Here is a 19,973-nt window from a genome sequence, read left to right on the forward strand (position 1 = left end):
TAAGAAGCTCACATAATGCCCCCAAATAATTTCTAGTCTGTCACCTAAATATCAGAAGTATAAATAAGAAACTCCACTACCTGCATACCCTCCTGGACATGCACGCACTCCCCTGATGTACTCTGCCTTACAAAAACTTGGCTCAAACCCACTATCCCTGATAATGGAATAATTCCCCTGACTACAATATAATAAGACTGGATCGTAAAGGTAGAAAAGGAGGTGGAGTAGCCATCCTATATAAATCCTCTCTCAAGATATCTACAATTAGCACCCCACAAGACCTAATAACTACCAACGCCGAAACAATCACCTCATATCATGCGTTCCGGCCCCAAAACCCGGACCACACCACAAAAGGAGGGGGTGTATCCATATTCATAAAGGATACTCACACCTCCAGGTTGGTGGCAACGCACGAAGCTTCGGAAACCATCCAGGTGCAACTAACCATAGGCAAAACTGCTCTACAAATTGTAGCATGCTACAGGCCACCCTCTCAAACTCAGGAACCCCACACAGCCTTCCTGAAGACACTGGAGGGTATAAATGTATCTCCAAACACCATCATATTGGGTGACTTCAACTACCCGAATATAGACTGGGAACATTACTCAAGCCCTAACTTTCTAGCCCAACGGTTCCTGGAGTTCATAAATTCAAATGCCATGGAACAGCTAGTCACTGTTCCCACGAGAGGAGAAAATATACTAGATCTCATTGTCACAAACATGGGGACAAAATGCTCCACACCGAAGTATATCCCTCATTGGTGAGATCTGATCATAAACTAATCTCACTGGAAATCCACATCCCGCCCCACCCCAAGCAAAAGACCATAGTGAAGAACTTCTCTAAAGCAAACTTCACACTACTCAAGACTGGTGTGGTATCCTTCAAGGCCCCTGAGCCAGAGGAAACCACAACCCAAGCTGCGAAGCCCTTACAAATGCCTTCTATGAACACCTCCAGGACTGCATGGATCAGGCAATCCCAAATAAAACCAAGACTCTTTCCACAAAGGGCAAACGTCCAGTCTGGTGGACCCCAGCCATTAACAAACTTTACAATAAGAGGAGAAAGCTATTACATGATAGAACAAAATCCATAAAAGGGAAGTCACCCTGATCATTATTAGTAAAAAATACGAGCACTCATAAAATCAACTAAGGCCAATTTTGAGAGAAAAATTGCCATGGATTCAAAGGACAATCATAAGGCCTTTTTCAGCTATGTTAGGAACCTGGGTGGAAACTCCCAGATATGCTCAGAATTAGTCCAAAATGATACAAAATCACTGAACCCACAGACATTGCCAACATACTGGCAGACAGGTTCAGTGCAAACTTCACCCCTCTCCCCTAAAGGAGAGATAACTATCCCAGCCGAGTGTAGCCTCCCGGACATCTCAAATGCGCAGGTGAAAGCTGCTCTCTCTAAAGCTAAAAACACAGCATCAATGGGACCGGATGGTGTCCCCGGCTGTGTGCTACACGAGCTAAATGAGGAATTAAACCCGCACATAAGGCAGCTGTTTAATCTCAGCCTTACCACAGGATACGTGCCCAAGGAGTGGCGACGGCAACTGTGGTCCCACTCCACAAAGGCGGTGCCTCTACGGACCCTGGTAATTACCGCCCATAAGCTTAACAAGTCTAGTCTGCAAAGCTATGGAGAGGATCATAATGGAGCTCATAAACAAAGATATAGGGGACTTGCAGACATTGGACCCGACCCAGTTTGGCTTTGTCAAGGGAAGATCATGCCTTTTGAACTTGGTTGACTTCTTGAAACAGTCACCAAGGCCATTGATGAGGAAAGGCAGTCCATACAGCCTACCTTGACCTTGCAAAGGCTGACACAATACCCCACTGGTATTGTAGAAAAACTTACCAGCTTAAATGTAAACCCATATGTCACAAGATGGGTTGCAAACTGGCTTAAGGACAGAACCCACAGGGTTAGAGTTGCTGGCGCTGTGTCAGACTCCAAGCCAGTCACAAGTGGTGTCCCACAGGGCTCGGTCCTTGGCCCCTATTGTTTGGCATCTACTTCTCAGAAGTACAGGCCAACATGGGAGGACTTTATTGACAAAGTTTGCAGACGACTGCAAACTGGGCCATAGTGGAAAGTGCATCGGACACGGATATCCTTCAGAAGGGACTCACGGAAACAGATAGCTGGTGCCAGAGCCATGGCCTGAAGTTAAACGCCAAAAATGTATAGTCATACCCTTCGGGAAAAACAAGGTGACCCCAAGCTACCATATAGGTGGCAATCCACTAAGCACAGAAGAGTTTATCAGGGACCTGGGGACCCAGGTTGAGAGTGGCCTTTCTTTGACACTCACATTGCTAAAGTGGTTAGAAAGACCTTCTACATTGCCCACCTGATCATGAAGGGATTCACATCCAGATCTAGTGAGGTCATTGTTCCCCTGTACTCTTCACTTATCAGACCAATGATCGAGTACAATGCCCCATTCGGGATGTATCTCACCCGACATCTGCAGCAATTGGAGAGACCCCAAAAGTTCCTCACCAAAAGGATAAAGGGACTCCAAAATCTGTCATATGCTGCCAGATTGAAGAAACTCCAGCTCTATTCAGTCGCATACCTTCTGCTCAGAGGTGACATGTGCCTGACATACAAGGCCATGTCCAACCCGGAATTAATGGACATGCTCCACCTCAAAAATCCAAATCCACCAAAACCACTAGAGCAAGCGACTTAAACCTTAGCACGGATATAAATAGGACGTGCTGGAGGGATAGATTTATCACTCAGAGACTCCCTATGCTGTGGAATAAAATCCCGGTCCATGTGAGGCAGAGCACCTCGCTGACTCTGTTCAAGAGAAATCTAGACCTGTGGATGGGAGATCGTAGGTTTACCCCAGGAATCATCTCTGCGTCACTGCTGGACAGAGGCACAACAAACTAATGGGCACAGTATTTTTTCATATAAGGGGTGGCGTAAGCCACAATAATTTGGGCTAGGCTTATAAATGCCTTAGGGCAGATAGCCTAGTATAAACCTATGAACCTATGAACCTATAAGAGTCCAACTTAACAAAAACAAATCTATAAACATAGTATGTAGTTATATTCCCCCCAGGCAATAACAAACACCTCAGAAAGCACCCTCCAATGGTTATCCTCCACCCACCCCCAAGAAACACTCAATCTTGGGGACTTCAACATTGACCGGACAACTTGTTCAGCAAACTTCCCCACCACCCATACTAATTTACATGGTTTCTCCCAAACTATTACTACCTCCACCAGAATCAACAAGCCCAACAAAAAGGAAAGCATCATAGAATGGATCTTAATAAATAACAAACCTCAGTTATACAAATCAGGCACCCTACCTGAAGACATGAGTGACCACCTCCTAACCTACATAATCAGGAAAAGAAATGACATGCCTCACCAAACCACCTTTAAAACCCTTAGGTGTACAAAGGACTTTAACCTAGTTTCCAAGCTGATCTAAGCTCATGCAAATGGGCCAATCTTAAAATACTTCCCCTTGACCAAGCAGTCTCGGAATTCAACACCAGATTCCTGGCCATCTTAGACAGGTATGCTCCCACACGTAGAATCAGAACCAAAACCAAAATTGCTCCATGGCTAACCAATACTACTAGACAAAAACTTACTGCTAGAAATACAGCATGGACCTCATGGAGAGCCACCAAATCCCCACAAGCCCACATAACATTCAAACAAATAAGAAATGAAAAAAAAAGGTCTATTGTGTTAGACAAGCAAAACTACTATTTCACTTTACAGCAAAAGCACCAAAATCAGCCTCAAAGATTCTGGTCAGGTTTGAATAAGCTGCTCCACCCAGGTAAATCTTCGACCCCCACACCCCTTCAGCTACCTTACAACTACCCCCTGAATGTGTCGCCAATACCTTTAACACTTTCTTCACCGAAACTGTCAAGTCCCTAGCTAATAATCTATCTCCCTCCTCCTCTACTACAATCTCACCTACTCAGGTGACCCCCCCCCCTTAAAATCTGACCCTATCCCCACAGACTATATCAAATCTTTACTTAAGAAATTAAAACCTACCACCCAGGCAGCCGACTTACTTCCCGCAGAGTTTCTACAAAAGGCTGCTAATGTAATAGCTTACCCTATCTCCATCTTAAATCATACTATCCAAGAATCCTACATCCCCTCCATCTGGAAAATTGCTCATATTATTCCACTTCATAAAGGAGGAAACTCCACTGAACACTCTAATTACAGACCTATAGCCATACTACCTTCCCTTAGCCAAAATGGAGAAATGCATACAGAAGCAACTTTTAGCCCAACTTGCTCAGAATACTCTCCTAGCCTCATCCCAGCATGGTTTCAGACCAGCCCATAGAACGACCACTGCCCTTCTCTCCTTCTCTTACACAACAAATCACAACCGTAATCAGAACCTGCTCTCCTCTGCCCTCTTCCTCGATCAAAAGCATTCGATACGGTAAATCACCACCTACTCAGACTCTCTCAAATCACAGTCTGTGGATGACCCAGTAATCAACTGATTCCACTCTTACCTGTACGGCAGACAACAAGCTGTCCTGTGGAAAGACAATCTATCCCTCCCCTTTTACCTGTCACCCTTGGAGTACCCCAAGGTTCTATTCTGGGTCCCCTCCTTTTCTCTATATTCATCAATAACCTGCCCAAAGTTATCCTACATGCAACTTGTATACAGTATGCAGATGACTCTACACTAATCTGCTCTGTCTCCACTCCCACAGAATTACAATCCCTATCCAAAACCACCTTCGACAAAATAGAGAACTGGCTTAATCGTCGTCTCTTATTGAACCCAAACAAAACCAAACTACTACTTTTCTCCCCCACCCGTAAGCTAACATCACCAATAATTACAATCTCGTCTAACAATGGCACCATAACTGTTCCTGAACCTTGCACTAAACTACTAGGTATGATCACTGATAATCTGAATTACGATGCCCATATAGACAAAGCCATTAAAACAGTAAACAAAAAAATAGGCTACATGTATAGGATTAAGAAATTCTTAACCCCCACCTGCCAGAACCGCCATAGTTTGCACACATCTTCTGTCATCCCTTCTCTATGCCTCACCCATCCTCACAAATCTATCTAAATTAAACCTCAACATAATCACCAGCTGCTATAACAATATAGCTAGATTTTCCACAGGCTCAGCATACAGAACCCACCACTGTCAAAATCTTCACAAATTAGGCTGGCTAGAACCACCCAATCAGGTATACTATAACCAACTCATACTTATTCATAAAATCCTTTACCAACCTACCAGTACCCATATTCTGCCCAATATTATTACCCCCTATAGCAACCTAGCATCCCTCCGCTCATCCAGCAGAATGCTAGTACAACCGACCAAAGCCAACTCAGCCGGAGATTCCTTATTCTCCAACTCTGCTGGAAAAAAATGTAACACTCTTCCTGCTGACCTAACCACCTGTTGCTCCTTGCCTCAATTCAAAATATCTCTAAAGACACACATGCACAGAGAGTCTGGCTATGTCCATGTCTAAACCCTGACTAACCCATACAATAATCAGACTAAGGTAGGACAAAACAATAGTCATGCTCATGTCTAAACCCTGACTAACCCGAATTATACCAAGACACAATTAAACCAAACTTAGCTCACAGATGTGATTACCCTTATTTTCTTCCCACACCCTCATATTATATATTTCTTTACTCCATTATAGGTCTCAAATTTCATTATCAGGAAAATAACTCGTTATTCTGCCCATACTAAAACTCCTCCTTACCCAACTACCTTCTCTTACCCATCATCCTTACTTTCTAACTGAAAATCCTTTTCTTTTAGACAAATTTCTCTTATGTGATTGTTTTCGCTGTATAGTTATTCCATCACCAACAATGTTTATTTCTTATCTAAATGTAACCTTAATTTGAATTTGTCACTGTTTGTTGTTAAATGTTCTAGATTTCTCTGTAACCTGCATTTTAAGTGTTACTAATTTTTTTTTACGTGGAGCTTTCCTCCCCGGGCCTCCACTGAAAATGGATATGTATCCAGTGGGACTTTCCCGGTTAACAAATGTAAAATAAAATAAATAAAATATACCGACAATGAATAGTTTGTGGTTTAAATAAGGAACAAAACAGACAGTGAGGTACGTCGTGGTCAGGGCCTATGCAAGGAATACATTATAAATGAAAATCTTTGAGGTATTTGCTTTCCACAAGAAATGCAATTATTTACGGACATCGGATTAGAGCAAGAAAAAGTTTCCCCAACGGGGTACTTAGCTTTTAGTTGAAGACTTTGGTTCTGAAATTCAAAAACGAAAATTTCAGGAGTATGCCGACCGGCACTTGCGAACTGCTTCTGCTTCGGGCACCACACAGCAAGAAAGACTGATGTAATGACATTGGCTGCATGTTTTATACCCCTGACGACTTGACGTCACGGAAGAAGAGACAGCAACCGACGTAGGACCCAAGACTTTGTTAATCAGGCCGACTGAGGGCTACTGCAAGCAAATAACCCAAATGCAATGACTGCAACAGTGAAACATGAAGAACATCCACCTGGATGGGAACTGTACGCTTGAAAATTTAATAAGCCATGAAAACAGTGGGATTAATAAGACTAATGGTGAAGATCATCACTCCTTTGTAAACAGAGCAGATATTACTGAATTAGAAGTTGAAGATTCTTCTGATTAGTCAGAAAAGATATTCTTATAATTGGAAATTCAAGTATTAGAGGAATTGATACTTACATTTGCAGAGAAGATAATGAACGCTGAATAGTGTTATCCCTGCTAGGAGCCAAAGGATATGTTGTAAGGCAGGCTGAAGAATGCCTTAATTTAAGGAAGTACGGATCTCTTTATTCATATGCCAGTATATAAACAATGTCATTCATAAGGACTCTGTTAGTAGGGAACTTGCAGCCCTCTTAGATAGCAAACCTTGCACAAGTGTTAGGAAGTATTTTTTTTAACAAATCACATACAGAAAGGAAAGTCATGTCACCGTGAAAGAAAATATATATATTTTTAGTAAATACCTACATGAAAAAAATTTCCCGCTTTTAAAAAAATGAAAATGCATAGGGCATTAGAGTCTAATTTTGGGCACGTGTGTTCAGACAGAATGGCATGCACCTGTCAACATCAATGAAGATAATTTTTGCAGCAGATATTTTGCAATATTTGACAAGTGCAAGTTAGGATTTTTGCCAGGTTGAACATTTAACATTCGCATATAGCAGCATTTGATGCATCTCTGATGGCTGTTAATGCTAGGAGCACCATTGCTCTCAGTGCAAGAAAATCTGGATAAAAATAATGGGGGTCAAAGGCTCAGAATTTGGGACAGGTTTTAAATACTGCTCCTGTAAACATAGATAGTTGTTAGAATAGCAGGTTTTATATCATTGTATATTTTCTGAAAGATACAACGTCTGAAACTCAAATGCCTGTCATTCTTTTAGGGACTTCAATCCTTAGTGATTTGTAAGAAAACCACACATTTTACAACAGACAGACCAAAATGAGGACATTCTACGAAAATCTATACAGTTGAGAGGTATGAAGGGGCACTAAGTTTTTATTGAAAATTTTGCTAGGTTCCCACAAGATTTATGTTACTGTCTGTGAAACATGGTTCATAGGTAGGTACTAGGCTATCGGCCCAAGAGCCTATGCAAGCCTAGCCAACAAGGTTCCCTGGCTTACGCCACCCAAGAAAGTTATTTTCCTGTGCCACTGACGAGCAGACACACAGAAGTGATCCCTGGGGTGTATTTCCTATTTCCCATCCACTCATCAAGATTTTTCTTGAAGAGTGGTTAAAGAACAATGACTGGAAACCAGTTCTGTCAGGGTATAAATGTATTTACTGTAACAGACATTCTAACAAAAAATCATGTGCAGGTGTTATAATAGGGAATAAAGATACTTATGAGACCTGTGATTATTAAAGGTTCAGTGATAACACCGTTACTACACATTGACAGACACAACCCTGGAGCATACAAGTGTACAGACCAGTCAAGTGCTGATGACCTACAGCAATTCACATACTTCTCGCATAAAACACACAGCAATGAAGAATATTAGCTGGGGACTTAAATTTACCAGAAACAGTCCAGAATATTATTGATTCAACATCATCAAAAAGGAAACTATTCACAATGTATATCCAGGAACAGCTGCTTCAGAATGTAAGAAAACCTACTATGGAACGGAACATACTAGCCTTTGTTCATGTACCTGAAGAAATTACTGTCACTAAGTTTTACCACCGTTGACGCGCAGTGATATAGTTAATAAAGGTTAATTTCATGTTAGATAATTCTGTCAAACTGAAATCCAAACCAATGTACAGAAAATTAAGAACATATTATACAGAAGCAAAACAGCCACTATGAAAAACTAAATGGAGTGATGTGTTCAGATGAAAAACTGCAAAAAGAATGTGTAAAGTTTTGAAAGAGAAGTTGTTTGAATGCAAAAAAAAAAAAAAAAAAATCAAAAATGTTTATCAGGATCTAGGCAAACATCATGAGGATGTATTTCCATAAGCACAAGATACTTGATTAAGGTGACGGACAAAGAATGGTTGCGTAAAATCTTACCATAACCATAGATGTCCTTCTCTTCCATGTTGCAGTATTCTAGGTGTGGGATTTCATGCCCACAGGCGACTTGTATGTTGGCTCCTATACAAAAGCTTCAGCTTGGCTGTTGCAGTGTGCGTGGGACGTCACATGTAGGGCCATAAACCAGGGGCCTTAAATGTGACTTCTGCACACACAATCCTCAGAACTTGAAGGCCAGCAGGCAGAAAAGGCGGCCCAGCGGGAGGAGTGTCAGTTGTTTCCAGGTGTGTGACTGAGACCTTCTGTAATGTAAGTAGTACAGGTAAGGAATAGGACCTGGGGGGATTGGTGGGCGGGAAGGAATACTGCAACATGGAAGAGAAGGACATCTATGGTTATGGTAAGATTTTACACAACTATTCTATGTCCTTCTATTCCTACATTGCAGTATTCTAGGTGTGGGAGCATACCACAGCTTATGCAGATGAGACGGTGGTGGTAGATGAAGAGGGTTCTACCAGACACTACAGGATTGCCCTGGCGAATCCTATGCTAGCTCTGGAAACTTGGTCCAGTTTGTAATGCTTGGTGAAAGTGTGGGCAGTGGCCCAAGTGGCTACTTCCAAAATGCTTGCTGTGTCTATGCCCTTCATGAAGGCCGTTGAGGTGGCCACAGCTCTAGTGGAATGGGCCTCAATTCTCCCTGGGGGTTTCTTTCCATGGTGGGAGTAGCAGAAGCAAATAGCTTTCCTGATCCAGCATGCGATGGTTTGCTTGGACACTGCCTTGCCCACGGCTCTGGGGTAGGAGGAGTCAAAGAGCTGGTTAGTCTTCTTGATGGTCTTGGACTTGTCCAGGTAGACAAAGTTCTATGCGCAGCCAGGGTGTGCAGTATCCTCTCCCCTTCGTTAGAGGGTGAGGGGTAGAAAGCAGGTAGATGAATGGATTGGTTACGAGAGAGGTCACTAACCACCATAGGCATAAAGGAGGGGTTTGGTTCACAGGGACACCCAGTCTTTGTGGAAGACTGTGTAGGGGGGACAGGCCATTAAGGCCTGCAATTCTGACACTTCTGGCTGAAGTGATAGCCACCAGCAGGACCATCTTCCATCTGCACATCTGTAAGGAAGAAGGCCCAGCAGGTTCAAAGGGGGTGCTGGGTTAATTTCTCTAAGATGTAGAGAATGCCCCAAGGCAGAGGGTTAGGTTTCCTAGGTGGTCTCATGTGCAAGACCCCTTTAAGGAAGAGCTTTACGTCGAGCCTAGCAAGCAAGGGGGTTTCCAGGGGCAGGCAAGCTGATATGGCAGAGGTGTGTACTTTCATACTTTTATAGAATAAGAAAGCCCACTCTTTATCAACTGACACAGGTAGTTTAAGAACCAGGGGAACCTCGGCGGAGCTGGGGTCCCTTCCTTTGTTCAGACACCATTTTGCAAATCTTTCCCACTTAGCCAGGTAAGATTTTCTGGTGGTAGGTTTCCTTGCCTCCCTTATGGCTGAAAGCACATCCTCTGAGTAGTGGTGTCTGAAAGGGATCAAAAGTTTATCACCCAGAGTCAGAGACATCTGTAAACATGGGTGTAGGAGAGTTCCTTTGCCTTGTGTCAGTAGGTCCACCTTGTAGGGTAACAAAAGTAAAATTAAGGCACCAAAGTTACACACTGAAAATCAGTCACAGTACTTTATTACAAAAAACCCACTGTTTTCTGTAATAAAGTACTGTGACTGATTTTCAGTGTGTAACTTTGGTGCCTTAATTTTACTTTTGTTGTCGTTCGTTTTTGGGCACCTTAGTGTTCCTGAAGCCGTTTGAGTTTGTATTTTCACCTTGTAGGGTAACAAAGTGATTGCCCTTGGCTAGTTTGTGAAGTAGGGGGAACCAGTGCTGCCTTGGCCAGTAGGGAGTCACTAACAAGATTATTGGTTTGTCTTTCTGAATTTTCAGGAGGATTACCTGAATCAGTGGGATTAGGGGGAAGGCATAAAGGAACTCCCCTCCCAAGGGAAGCTGAAAGCATCCACTCTCCATGCTAGAGGGGAGTGGGTTTTTGAGCAGAAGTTCTGCAGCTGCCTGTTCTGGGGGGAGCAAACAGGTCTATTTGTGGAGCACCCCACCGGTGGACTATGCCTAAGAAGATCTCCCTGCACAGCATCCATTTGTGCTGAGGCGAGGAGGTCCTGGTCAAGAGATCTGCTTGGTGGTTGTCCTGTGACGGGATGTAGGCCGCTTGCAGGGCTAAGTTGAGACGAGAGGCTAGATCCCATATCAGGAGGGATAATCTACACAGCTGATATGCCTTTGTTCCTCCCTGCTTGAGGTACCACATAACCGTAGTGCTGTTAGTGACAATCTGTAGCACCCCTGGAACCAGAAGGGGGTGAAGGTCTTTAGAGCTAAGAAGACTGCTGTCATTTCCCCGATATTGATACTTGGCCTGAAGAGAGGGATGTCACTTTTCCTGAATACTGTAAGAGGCCAGAGTTGCTCACCAAACTGAATCTGAGGCACCTGTATGCATTACTTGGGTTGGGATGGGTGGTTGTAGTGGGAGCCCTGGGTTCAGTTGCACTTGCTGGATCCACCAACTGATTTCCATTTTCAGACAGGAAGGAGGGGGTGGCCTGGCTCTAGGGGATGAAGGTGTTGGGACCAGGTGTTCTTCAAGAGCCACTGTAACTTGCGCATGTGCATTCTTGCCAGTGGTAGCATGGGGATGGTTGCTGCCATTAAACCCAGGAAACAAAGAAATTGCCTTGCCGTCACCTTTTTGGATAGCAGAGCATCCTGGAAGTGAGAAGTCAAAGAAAGAACCTTGGCCTGTGTTAGAAAGGCCTTCATTGAGTCTGTTCTGATTCTGCAGCCTAGAAAAATGTTGTCCTGGCTTGGGATAAGAGAAGATTTGGGGAGACTGATGGTGAAATGTAGATACCCTGGACTCTGCCCGCATAAGGAAGTCATCAAAGGGTAAATCTGTATACCTCGAGTTCTGCAGAAGGCAATGGCTGGAGCCAGGCACTTTGTAGGCTCGGGGGGGGGGGGGCATGGATAAACCAAAGGGCAAGGCAGTAAAATTGGAAATGAGAGGCAGCTCTAGAGAAACGCAGGAATTGTCTGTGGGAATTCCTGATGGGTATGTGCAGGTAGGCCTCCTTTAGGTCCAGGGTGGCCATGACAGCCTTGGCTGGAATGAGGGACAGCAGAGTGGAAAGAGAGCATTTTGAAAGATGGTACCTTAAGATGGAGGTTTAGTAAGGAGAGGTCTAAGATGGGTCTTCCAGGGGTCGTCTTTTTTGGGGACCAGGAAGAGGAGGGAGTAAAACTCCTTCCCTTCCTGTCCCGGAGGGACAGGTTCTATGGCGCCTAGTTTTAAAAGGTCTGCCAGAACTTGTGGCATGAGATGGGCCTGGTTTTTGGATAAGAGAAGAATGCCTCTTCTGGGTGGCTTCTCTTTCCAAGACGGAAAGTACCCTTTATGAATAATGTTTAGGCCCCATTGGTCTGAAGTGATACATTGCCAAAGGGGAAGACAGTGGAAAGGGCGGGCTGAGAGAAGAAGGTGGGCAAGACAGTCGCGCATTACTGGGACCTCCTCTGTCCAAAAAGGGCTGTCTGGGTTGATGAGGTGCAGCAGAGGATCTGGAGTTGGTAAGGTCTTCTTGCACCTCTCCTGGATCTGGAAGAGGAAGGCTGAGGAGTATGTTTCACAAAGATGGCCTTAGCAGGGTAGTTTCTATAACACCTGGGGATGGGTGACACCAGCAGGTGCTTGCTGTCCTGGAGTTCCTTGCTTGTTTCTCGCAGATTTTTAAAAAGGTCAGATTGTTTTCCAAAGCCCATTGTGGTCCAGAGGGGCATCCAAGATCTTAGATTTGAAATCCCCAGGGAGGTTCTGGAGTCTTAGCCATGAGTACCTCCAGAGAGCTGAAGCAGACGCTGCAGAGCTGGCGGATGATTCTGCAGCATCGTAGGTGCATCTGATGGAATGCCTGGCTACCTGTTGTGCCAAGAAAAGTTTGGCTGAGATGTCAGTCTTGATGGGGCTGTCAGGCAAGGATGCTGGCATGGAGGAGGCTTGAGAGACCAAGTCTAATGAATACTTTGTCATGTGGGTCTGATAATGTATGGTTCTGAAAGCCAAAGTTGAAGAAGTGTACACTTTCTTCCCCAGCCTATCCATGCACTTGCTGTCTTGTCAGTGGGCAGTAGGGAGGAAGAGGGCAACAGTCTAGATTGCTTATCTGCAGCGGTGGCAATAACAGCTGGGTCCACCAAGGGAGGTTTGACCAGGGATTTTTGGTCCTCTGGTACTTTGTAGAAGCAGTCAAGACGTTTAGGGGCCGAAGGCTGGGAGTCAGGGGCTTTGGAAGCAGTGTTGAAGGCATCCAAGTAAGCAGGCAGTACAGGAGGAACTGCTGAAGTAGAGGGGGATTCCACTTGCAGCAGCTCAAAGTACCTTTTTTGGGTGTCTGTCATTTGGGATGTATCCCATTTAAAGTAATCCTTCATCTTGGCGATTGTCTCACCAAAGGTAATGTCCTCAGGGGAGAATCCCCTTCCACAGATTCCACATGAGAGTAATATTCCTGGGGGAGGCAATCTAGGAAACATAAGAAATGGACTCTTCTGAGGATGAAAAGGAAGAATCATGTTCTTCTCTGACTTGACGGGCCGTGGATGGGAGAGAAGAAGCAGAGGCAGGCCTAGGGATCAGAAGAGTCAGGGAGGTGGCAGCTGAGGCTTAAGGCCTGCATGAGAGAAGAGGTGAAGGCCTGCCAATCCGGTGTGACTTCTGAAGAGGTGGCGGCATGTTTAGTTTTTTGCTTCTTTTTGGCTGGGGAGGAAGTAGAGAGAGGCCTGGTGTCAAGTTTGGACAGTAACACTTTCGAAGTCTGGATCCGTGCCAGAGGTACCACTGAAACTGGTTCCCCTTCAACATCAACGATGTCTGGATAAGCTCCGCGGATGTGCGGTTGCCGGCTGCGAAACGGCTTCCACGAGGGACGTTGCTGCAGTTGATGTATCCACCGAGCACACCTCAACCCCTAGAATGGCAGCTGGCGGTGGGTCGGGAAGCGGAGCGGCAGGCGAAGGCCTAGGAACCTTGGCCTTCTTGCGCAAGGGTTCAGGTATGGCCTTCAATGTAGGATCCATCCTAAGGGCTAACTGCTTAAGGCGCTGGTTCTCAGGTAGAGGTTTAACGTTGTTAGACGGCTGAGCAAGGTTTTGGCCACAAACAATTGACAAAGCGGAGGAGTGATCGTGTTCCCTGCCTAGGGAAAAAACACACCTGACATGGGCATCTTTATGGGGTATCTGGTGCCCACATTGGCACTTTCCCTTTTTCCCTGACATCAGCTAAAGGCTGCAACAAACAACAGTTAGCAAGATCAAAAATAAGAAAATTAGAAACAAAATGGGTTATTTATCTTAGGATGCGACGTCTGTGGAGAAGAGATTGTACGATGCGAATGTCTGTGGCTGAAAAGTTCTGAGGCTTGTGCGTGCAGACGTCACATTTAAGGCCCCTGGTTTATGGCCCAGTACCTGTGACATCCTACGCACACTGCAACAGCCAAGGTGAAGCTTTTCTATAGGAGCTGATGTACGAGTCACCTGAGAGCATGAAATCTCACACCTAGAATACTGCAACATAGGAACAGAAGGATATATACAAGAAATGGAAAAGAGGCCAAACTTTCAAGTGTGAAAACTGAAATAAGCTGGATAGACAAACTGAACAGTGCAATACAGTATCAAGAAATATTAAGAAAATTTATAAAGCTATTTTCAAAAGTATAAACTTTGTTCCCCAAATCCATCAAGGCTTTCCTTTTTTTTTTTAAAGAAACATCTTTATTAAATGATCACGTATGACACAGGCCATGTTACATGTAGATAAATGACAATAAACCAATTTATATAAAGCTATTGAGTACAACAGAAAACCATTTTACAGATAAGATGTAGTAGGAATAGAGACACAAATTGATAAACTGTCCGTAGACGAAAAAGAAGTTATGTACCTACCATAACGTTCCACGTTAGTTGTCTTCATCACGCCTTCTTTCTTGCTTGTTGGGATCGGCGCCAACCCTCGGCTCTGACTCGGCCATCTTCTATAGCTCGAGAGCTGTTTACTGGCTCGAGGCTACCCCTTATCCCATGATGCCTAGCGCTAGCTACCCAGATCTTGTTTGTAATAGCTAACCCCAGACATAGCAAGAATAATCTGACCAAACTAACAGGTTGGGCATATGTTATAGTCAGTAGGGGAAACAAACCAGAAATACTCAGCTGGTGAAAATTAAACTCCTCTCGGTCCAATAGGACAGGGGGATGGAGGGGGGGACACAAGAAAGAAGGCGAGATGAAGACAACTAACATGGAATGTTATGGTAGGTACATAACTTCTTTATGTTAAGTTGTCTATCTCGCCTTCATTTCTTGCTTGTTGGGACAACGTCCCTAGCACCTATGATCCTGGGTGGCTCATTGGAACAGACTCTTCAGAACAGTGGAACCAAAGTTAGCTTTATTCCTGGAGGCCATGTCTAACTTGTAATGAGAAATGAAGGTATGAGGATTTGCCCATGTGGCCGCGGCACAAATAGAGTCCATGGGCAACCTAGACTGGAAAGCTACAGAAGTGGCTAAAGCCCTAGTACAATGGCCTTTCAGTTTGGCAGACAATTCTTTGTTTCTTAGTTGATAAATGAAGGTGATAATGTGAGACAACCACCTGGACAGGGTCACTTTGGAAACTGGGAGACCTTGTTTATCCCTAGCATAGGAAAGGAAGAGTTGGTCTGACTTCCTTACATCTTTTGTTCTATGCAGGTAAAAACGCAGTTGTCTACGAACATCCAAAAGGTGTAACTTGTATTCTTCCTTGTTGGTGTAGTTAGGGAAGAACACTGGAAGGTCTATGGATTGGTTTAGATTATTTTCTGAGCACACTTTAGGAAGGAAGGATGGATTAGTTCTCAGCGCTACCCTATCCTTATAAAAGACTAAGTACGGAGAACGAACGCTTAGTGCTTGAGGTTCCGATATGTTTGGCTGAGGTAATAGCTACCAGAAAGAGTTTTCCAAGATAGAAACTTAAGGGAGCAGGAAAGTTGCTGGTTCAAAAGGGGGAAAATCAAGAAGGTTAGTACCAAATTAAGGTCCCAAGGAGGAGGGGGATCTCTCACTGGGGGCCTAAGGAGAGTAGTCCCTCTAAGAAAGGCTTTACACAGCTTATGAGACATGACATTTAGATTAGAAAAGCCACCATGACAGTTAGATATGGCTGCTACTTGAACCCTGATTGTGGCAGAAGCGGACCCAGAGTGAAAAAGCTCAGTTAGGAATTCCAAGATCTCTTGAACTGGGGCTGAAAAGGGATCTATGTTCCTAGTCTCTGCCCAATAAGATAAACGTTTCCATTTACTAGCATACGTCTTCCTAGTAGCAGATTTGTGAGAGGATACAATAATTTCACACACAGCTGGGGAAATGCTGGGAAGCCTGGCTAGGGTTGGAATTGGATCAACCAAGCTGTGAGCTGGAGGGTCTGGAGGGATCGATGCAGCTCTCGATTGATGAATCAACAGGTCTCGAATAGGATCCAAGGTCCAAGGCTGCTCGAGAAGGTAACGGTGCAGGAATGGAAACCAAATCTGTCGAGGCCAGTAGGGAGCAATGAGGATCATTTTGCAACCCAACAATATCGCTTTCTGTATGAGTTTGGGTATAAGAGGAAAGGGCGGGAAAGCATAAAGAAGCCCCTGGGGCCAATCTTGGACCAGAGCATCTCTGGGAGGATGACTGGGAAGTGGTAGAAGGGAGAAATAGTTGCTGCATTTGGTGATGAAGGGGGTGGCAAACAGATCGCAGCAAAGCTGTCCCCATTTGCGGAAGATAAGATCCGCAACTACTTGATTCAGAGACCACTCGTGAGGCATGAGTATAGCTCCGCTGTGCCTGTCCGCAATGACGTTGGACTTACCAGGGATGTGCATTGCAATCAGAAATCGGTGGGAGGAAATCACCCACTGCCAGAGTCTGAGTGCTTCTCGATATAGGGGGTAGGACCTGGTTCCTCCCGGCTTGTTGATGTACCACACTACTGACATGTTGCCCATCTGAATTGCAATGGTCCCAGGAGGAAGTGAGCCCTGAAGTGCTTGCAACACTAGTAGCACGGCTCTCATCTCCAAGACATTTATGTGCAGATGGTACTCGTGAGGTTGCCATATACCATGGACTGTCCTGCCCTGATAATGCCCCCCCCACCCCATCAGTGAGGCATCCGTGGTCACTGTGGCAACCGGAGGGGGTTAGATGAATTGTCTGCCCTGAGACACTAGCGGGGAGACCATCCACCAGGAAAGGTGTCTTTTGCAAGTTTCTGTGATCATGAGAGACATGGAAAGTTGTTGAAAGGACCACTGTGTGAAGAGAAGCCACTGAAGGATTCTCATGTGAAAGCGGGCTAGAGGTATCAGAAGAATTGCCGCCGCCATAGAACCCAGAGTTAGAAGGACCAACCGGACTTGTACCTTTTTGCATTGCATGAGGATATGAACTTGCAGCCGATTCGTGGCTACCCTGTCCGGCGGTAGTCTTGCAGACATACTTTTTGTATCTAGATTTATTCCTATAGATTGACAGGGCAACAAGGCAGATTTTTCGAAGTTTATGGTAATGCCTAACTGGGCACAGATTGCGATTGCATAGTCCTTGGCTTGAAGAAGTTGATGCCTGGTAGTAGCAGTAAGGAGCTAGTCGTCTAGATAAGGAAACACCTGGAATCCTTGACGTCTCAGGTGAGCCGTGACCACTGCCATACATTTAGTGAACACCCTGGGGGCTGTGGTGAGACCAAAGGGCAGAGCTCTGAACTGATCATGACTGGCTCCCAGCCGGAAGTGAAGGAATCTCCTGGAGCGCCTGTCCATCTTGATGTAATAGTATGCATCCTGGAGATCTACTGAGCACATACAACTGTCTTGACCCAAAAAGGGTAGAATGGACTGAAGCGTGACCATCCGAAACCTTGTTCTTTGAACAGACTTGTTTAGTCTGCTGAGATCCAAAATTGGCCTCCAATCCCCTGTCTTTTTTGGTACCAAAAAGAACCTTGAGTAAGTTCTGGATCAGAGTTGGTCTGTCGGGACTTCCTGGATGACTTTTTTTCTAGCAGTCTTGAAATATCTATGACTGCTTGGGCCCTCAGACTGGGTGGAACATCTGTGGGGGATTTCCTTGACAATAGGGAAGGTTGGAAGAAGGGAATTACGTAGCCTCCGGATATGATCGAGTGTACCCATTTGTCTCGCGTAATGTCTTGCCAGGCTTTTGGGTACAGTGAAAGTCTTCCCCAGACTGCCTCCAGAGTCGGGCAACCCTTCAGGGATGCTGGAAGGGCTTGTCAGAGAAAGATTCTCTGCTGCCCTGGTTCTGCGGACCCCCTCTGCCCCTGGAGGAAAAGTCACTGTGCATCAGGCGAGGCTCCCTGCGATTTCCAAAACCACATTTTTCCACTCTTCTGACCTTTGGGATATGGTCTGGAAGGAGTGGAAAAATTGACTCCCACGGCAGAGAGTCTTGCCTTCCTGTTCACACCTAGTGAGAGTGTCCTTCACCTGTGGTCCAAAGAGAAATGAACCGTCAAAGGGGGTGTTGGTGAATGATGCTCTGAAGGGCTCCGCAAAATTACACAGCCGCATCCATGCGCGTCTCCTAAGGGCCACGCCTGTGGCTGCGGCTCTACTCGCATCATCAACTGCATAAGAAATGAGCCTCATGGAGGAGTTTACCACTGAATTAAGGGTCGCCAGCTGAGAAGCTACTTTAGCTTGAACCTCTTCAGCTGATGGATCCTGGAGGGTATCTCCAAGCTCTTTTAGGAGATCCCTCTGAAGCCTGGTAAAACGGCATAAGTAATTCAGTGACCTCATGGAGAAGGTCGCTGAAGCAAACATTCGCTTCCCATATCTGTCCATAGTGCTAGACTCCTTGTTAGGAGGATGGACAGAGGAAGAAGTTTCCGCTAATTCCTTTTTAGTGGCTGCTGCTACTACCATGGCATCCATGGGAACACCCTTGGTAAGGAACTGTTTGTCAGGGGGTGCAGTAATAAACTTGCCGGGCCTCCTAGGGGTTTGTTCCACTGTATCCGGGGCTGACCAAGCCTTTCGAGCCAACACAGACATTAGTGGATCGAAGAGCGGAGACACTTAGGAGGTGGAAGGACGGGAACCAAACGCACCCAGGAATACGGATTTGTCCTCAGTAGGGGCTAGGGCAGTCCAGTTCCCCCTCTGCCTAAGCATTTCTAGGATGTCCGAAAAGGAAACCTCTTCAGAGGGGGATCTCGGGGACCCTTCTGATTCATCCAAATCCATATCTGAAGTGACAGACTCAGGGGAGTCGATGTCCTTCCTCTTGCACTTCCTCTTCCGTGGTGGCCTCCTCTGAATGATCAGGGGAGGCCTCGGAAGAAGAGGAAACACCCAATGGGGTATTCTGGAGCGTAGGTTCCTCACGCTTGGGGTCTGGAGAAGGGACAGAGGTTGATGCAGGCACTACAGGGGACGGAGTCAGTGGGGTTGAACTTGGTGCTGACTCATGGGCCAGTACACTCCTCATGACATCGAAGGCATCCCTGCCATGAATCAAAGGAGGATCCGGCTCCAAGGAAACCGGAATCCTCCTCCACACTGAAGGGAGCGGCTCCGAGGCCGATGTAGGAGCCAAGCTCACCTGCGCCGAAGCTCCGAGGGGGGAACAGGGTCAGACAAGGGTCTGATGCCACTCGCCCTCTCGGAGCCGACGAGGGAGTCTCAGCGCCCAGATCACTCGACAGAAGGTACCATCGAGGGGATCTGAGCCGATGATGGAACCGAAGGGGAAATCGTTATCAGTGCCAATGGTTCCACGATTCGAAACCCACAAATCTCTGGCTCCGAGCTCAGAGGAGTCGGAGGAGGAACATCAATGGAAGCGGACGGAGCAGACACCTGTTGAGGAGGGCTGGATAACATTTTGGCCAGTGCCTGCGACTTAAACAACCTATTGACCACTCCCTCCACGTCATGGTCCGAGAGTCTAGAGGACCGAGAAGAGTGGGAGGATCTATGACTGCAGTCACTATGCAACAGGGGAGACCGAGGGGCCGAATGTATCAACTCTAGAGACGGGGACTTCGGTCTCTTGTGGGTCCGAGATGGCTCCGAAGAAGCTGGTGGAGCCGACTGGGAAGCAGCCTCCTTGGTTCCAGCTGGAACCGAGGTAGTTGGTAATGTTTGGGCCAATGACTGCTCCGAGCTGGGAGCCGACGATTTAGTCGGTTTAGGAAATTTC

General features: G+C 45.7%; 1 protein-coding gene across 1 annotated transcript in view; it reads right to left on the reverse strand.

The window, feature by feature from the left end:
• The window catches only part of PRRC2C (proline rich coiled-coil 2C), a 2,776,386-nt gene that overhangs the window by 679,098 nt on the left and 2,077,315 nt on the right, over window positions 1-19,973 (reverse strand). The window contains exon 23 of the mRNA XM_044086759.1: window positions 19,197-19,254. Coding sequence (XP_043942694.1) covers window positions 19,197-19,254 — 58 coding nt within the window. The remainder of the gene's footprint in view (window positions 1-19,196; window positions 19,255-19,973) is intronic.

The sequence above is a fragment of the Protopterus annectens genome, chromosome 10.part0 (genome assembly GCF_019279795.1).
Source record: "Protopterus annectens isolate FY-2018-M chromosome 10.part0, PAN1.0, whole genome shotgun sequence".
Taxonomy (NCBI): domain Eukaryota; kingdom Metazoa; phylum Chordata; order Ceratodontiformes; family Protopteridae; genus Protopterus; species Protopterus annectens.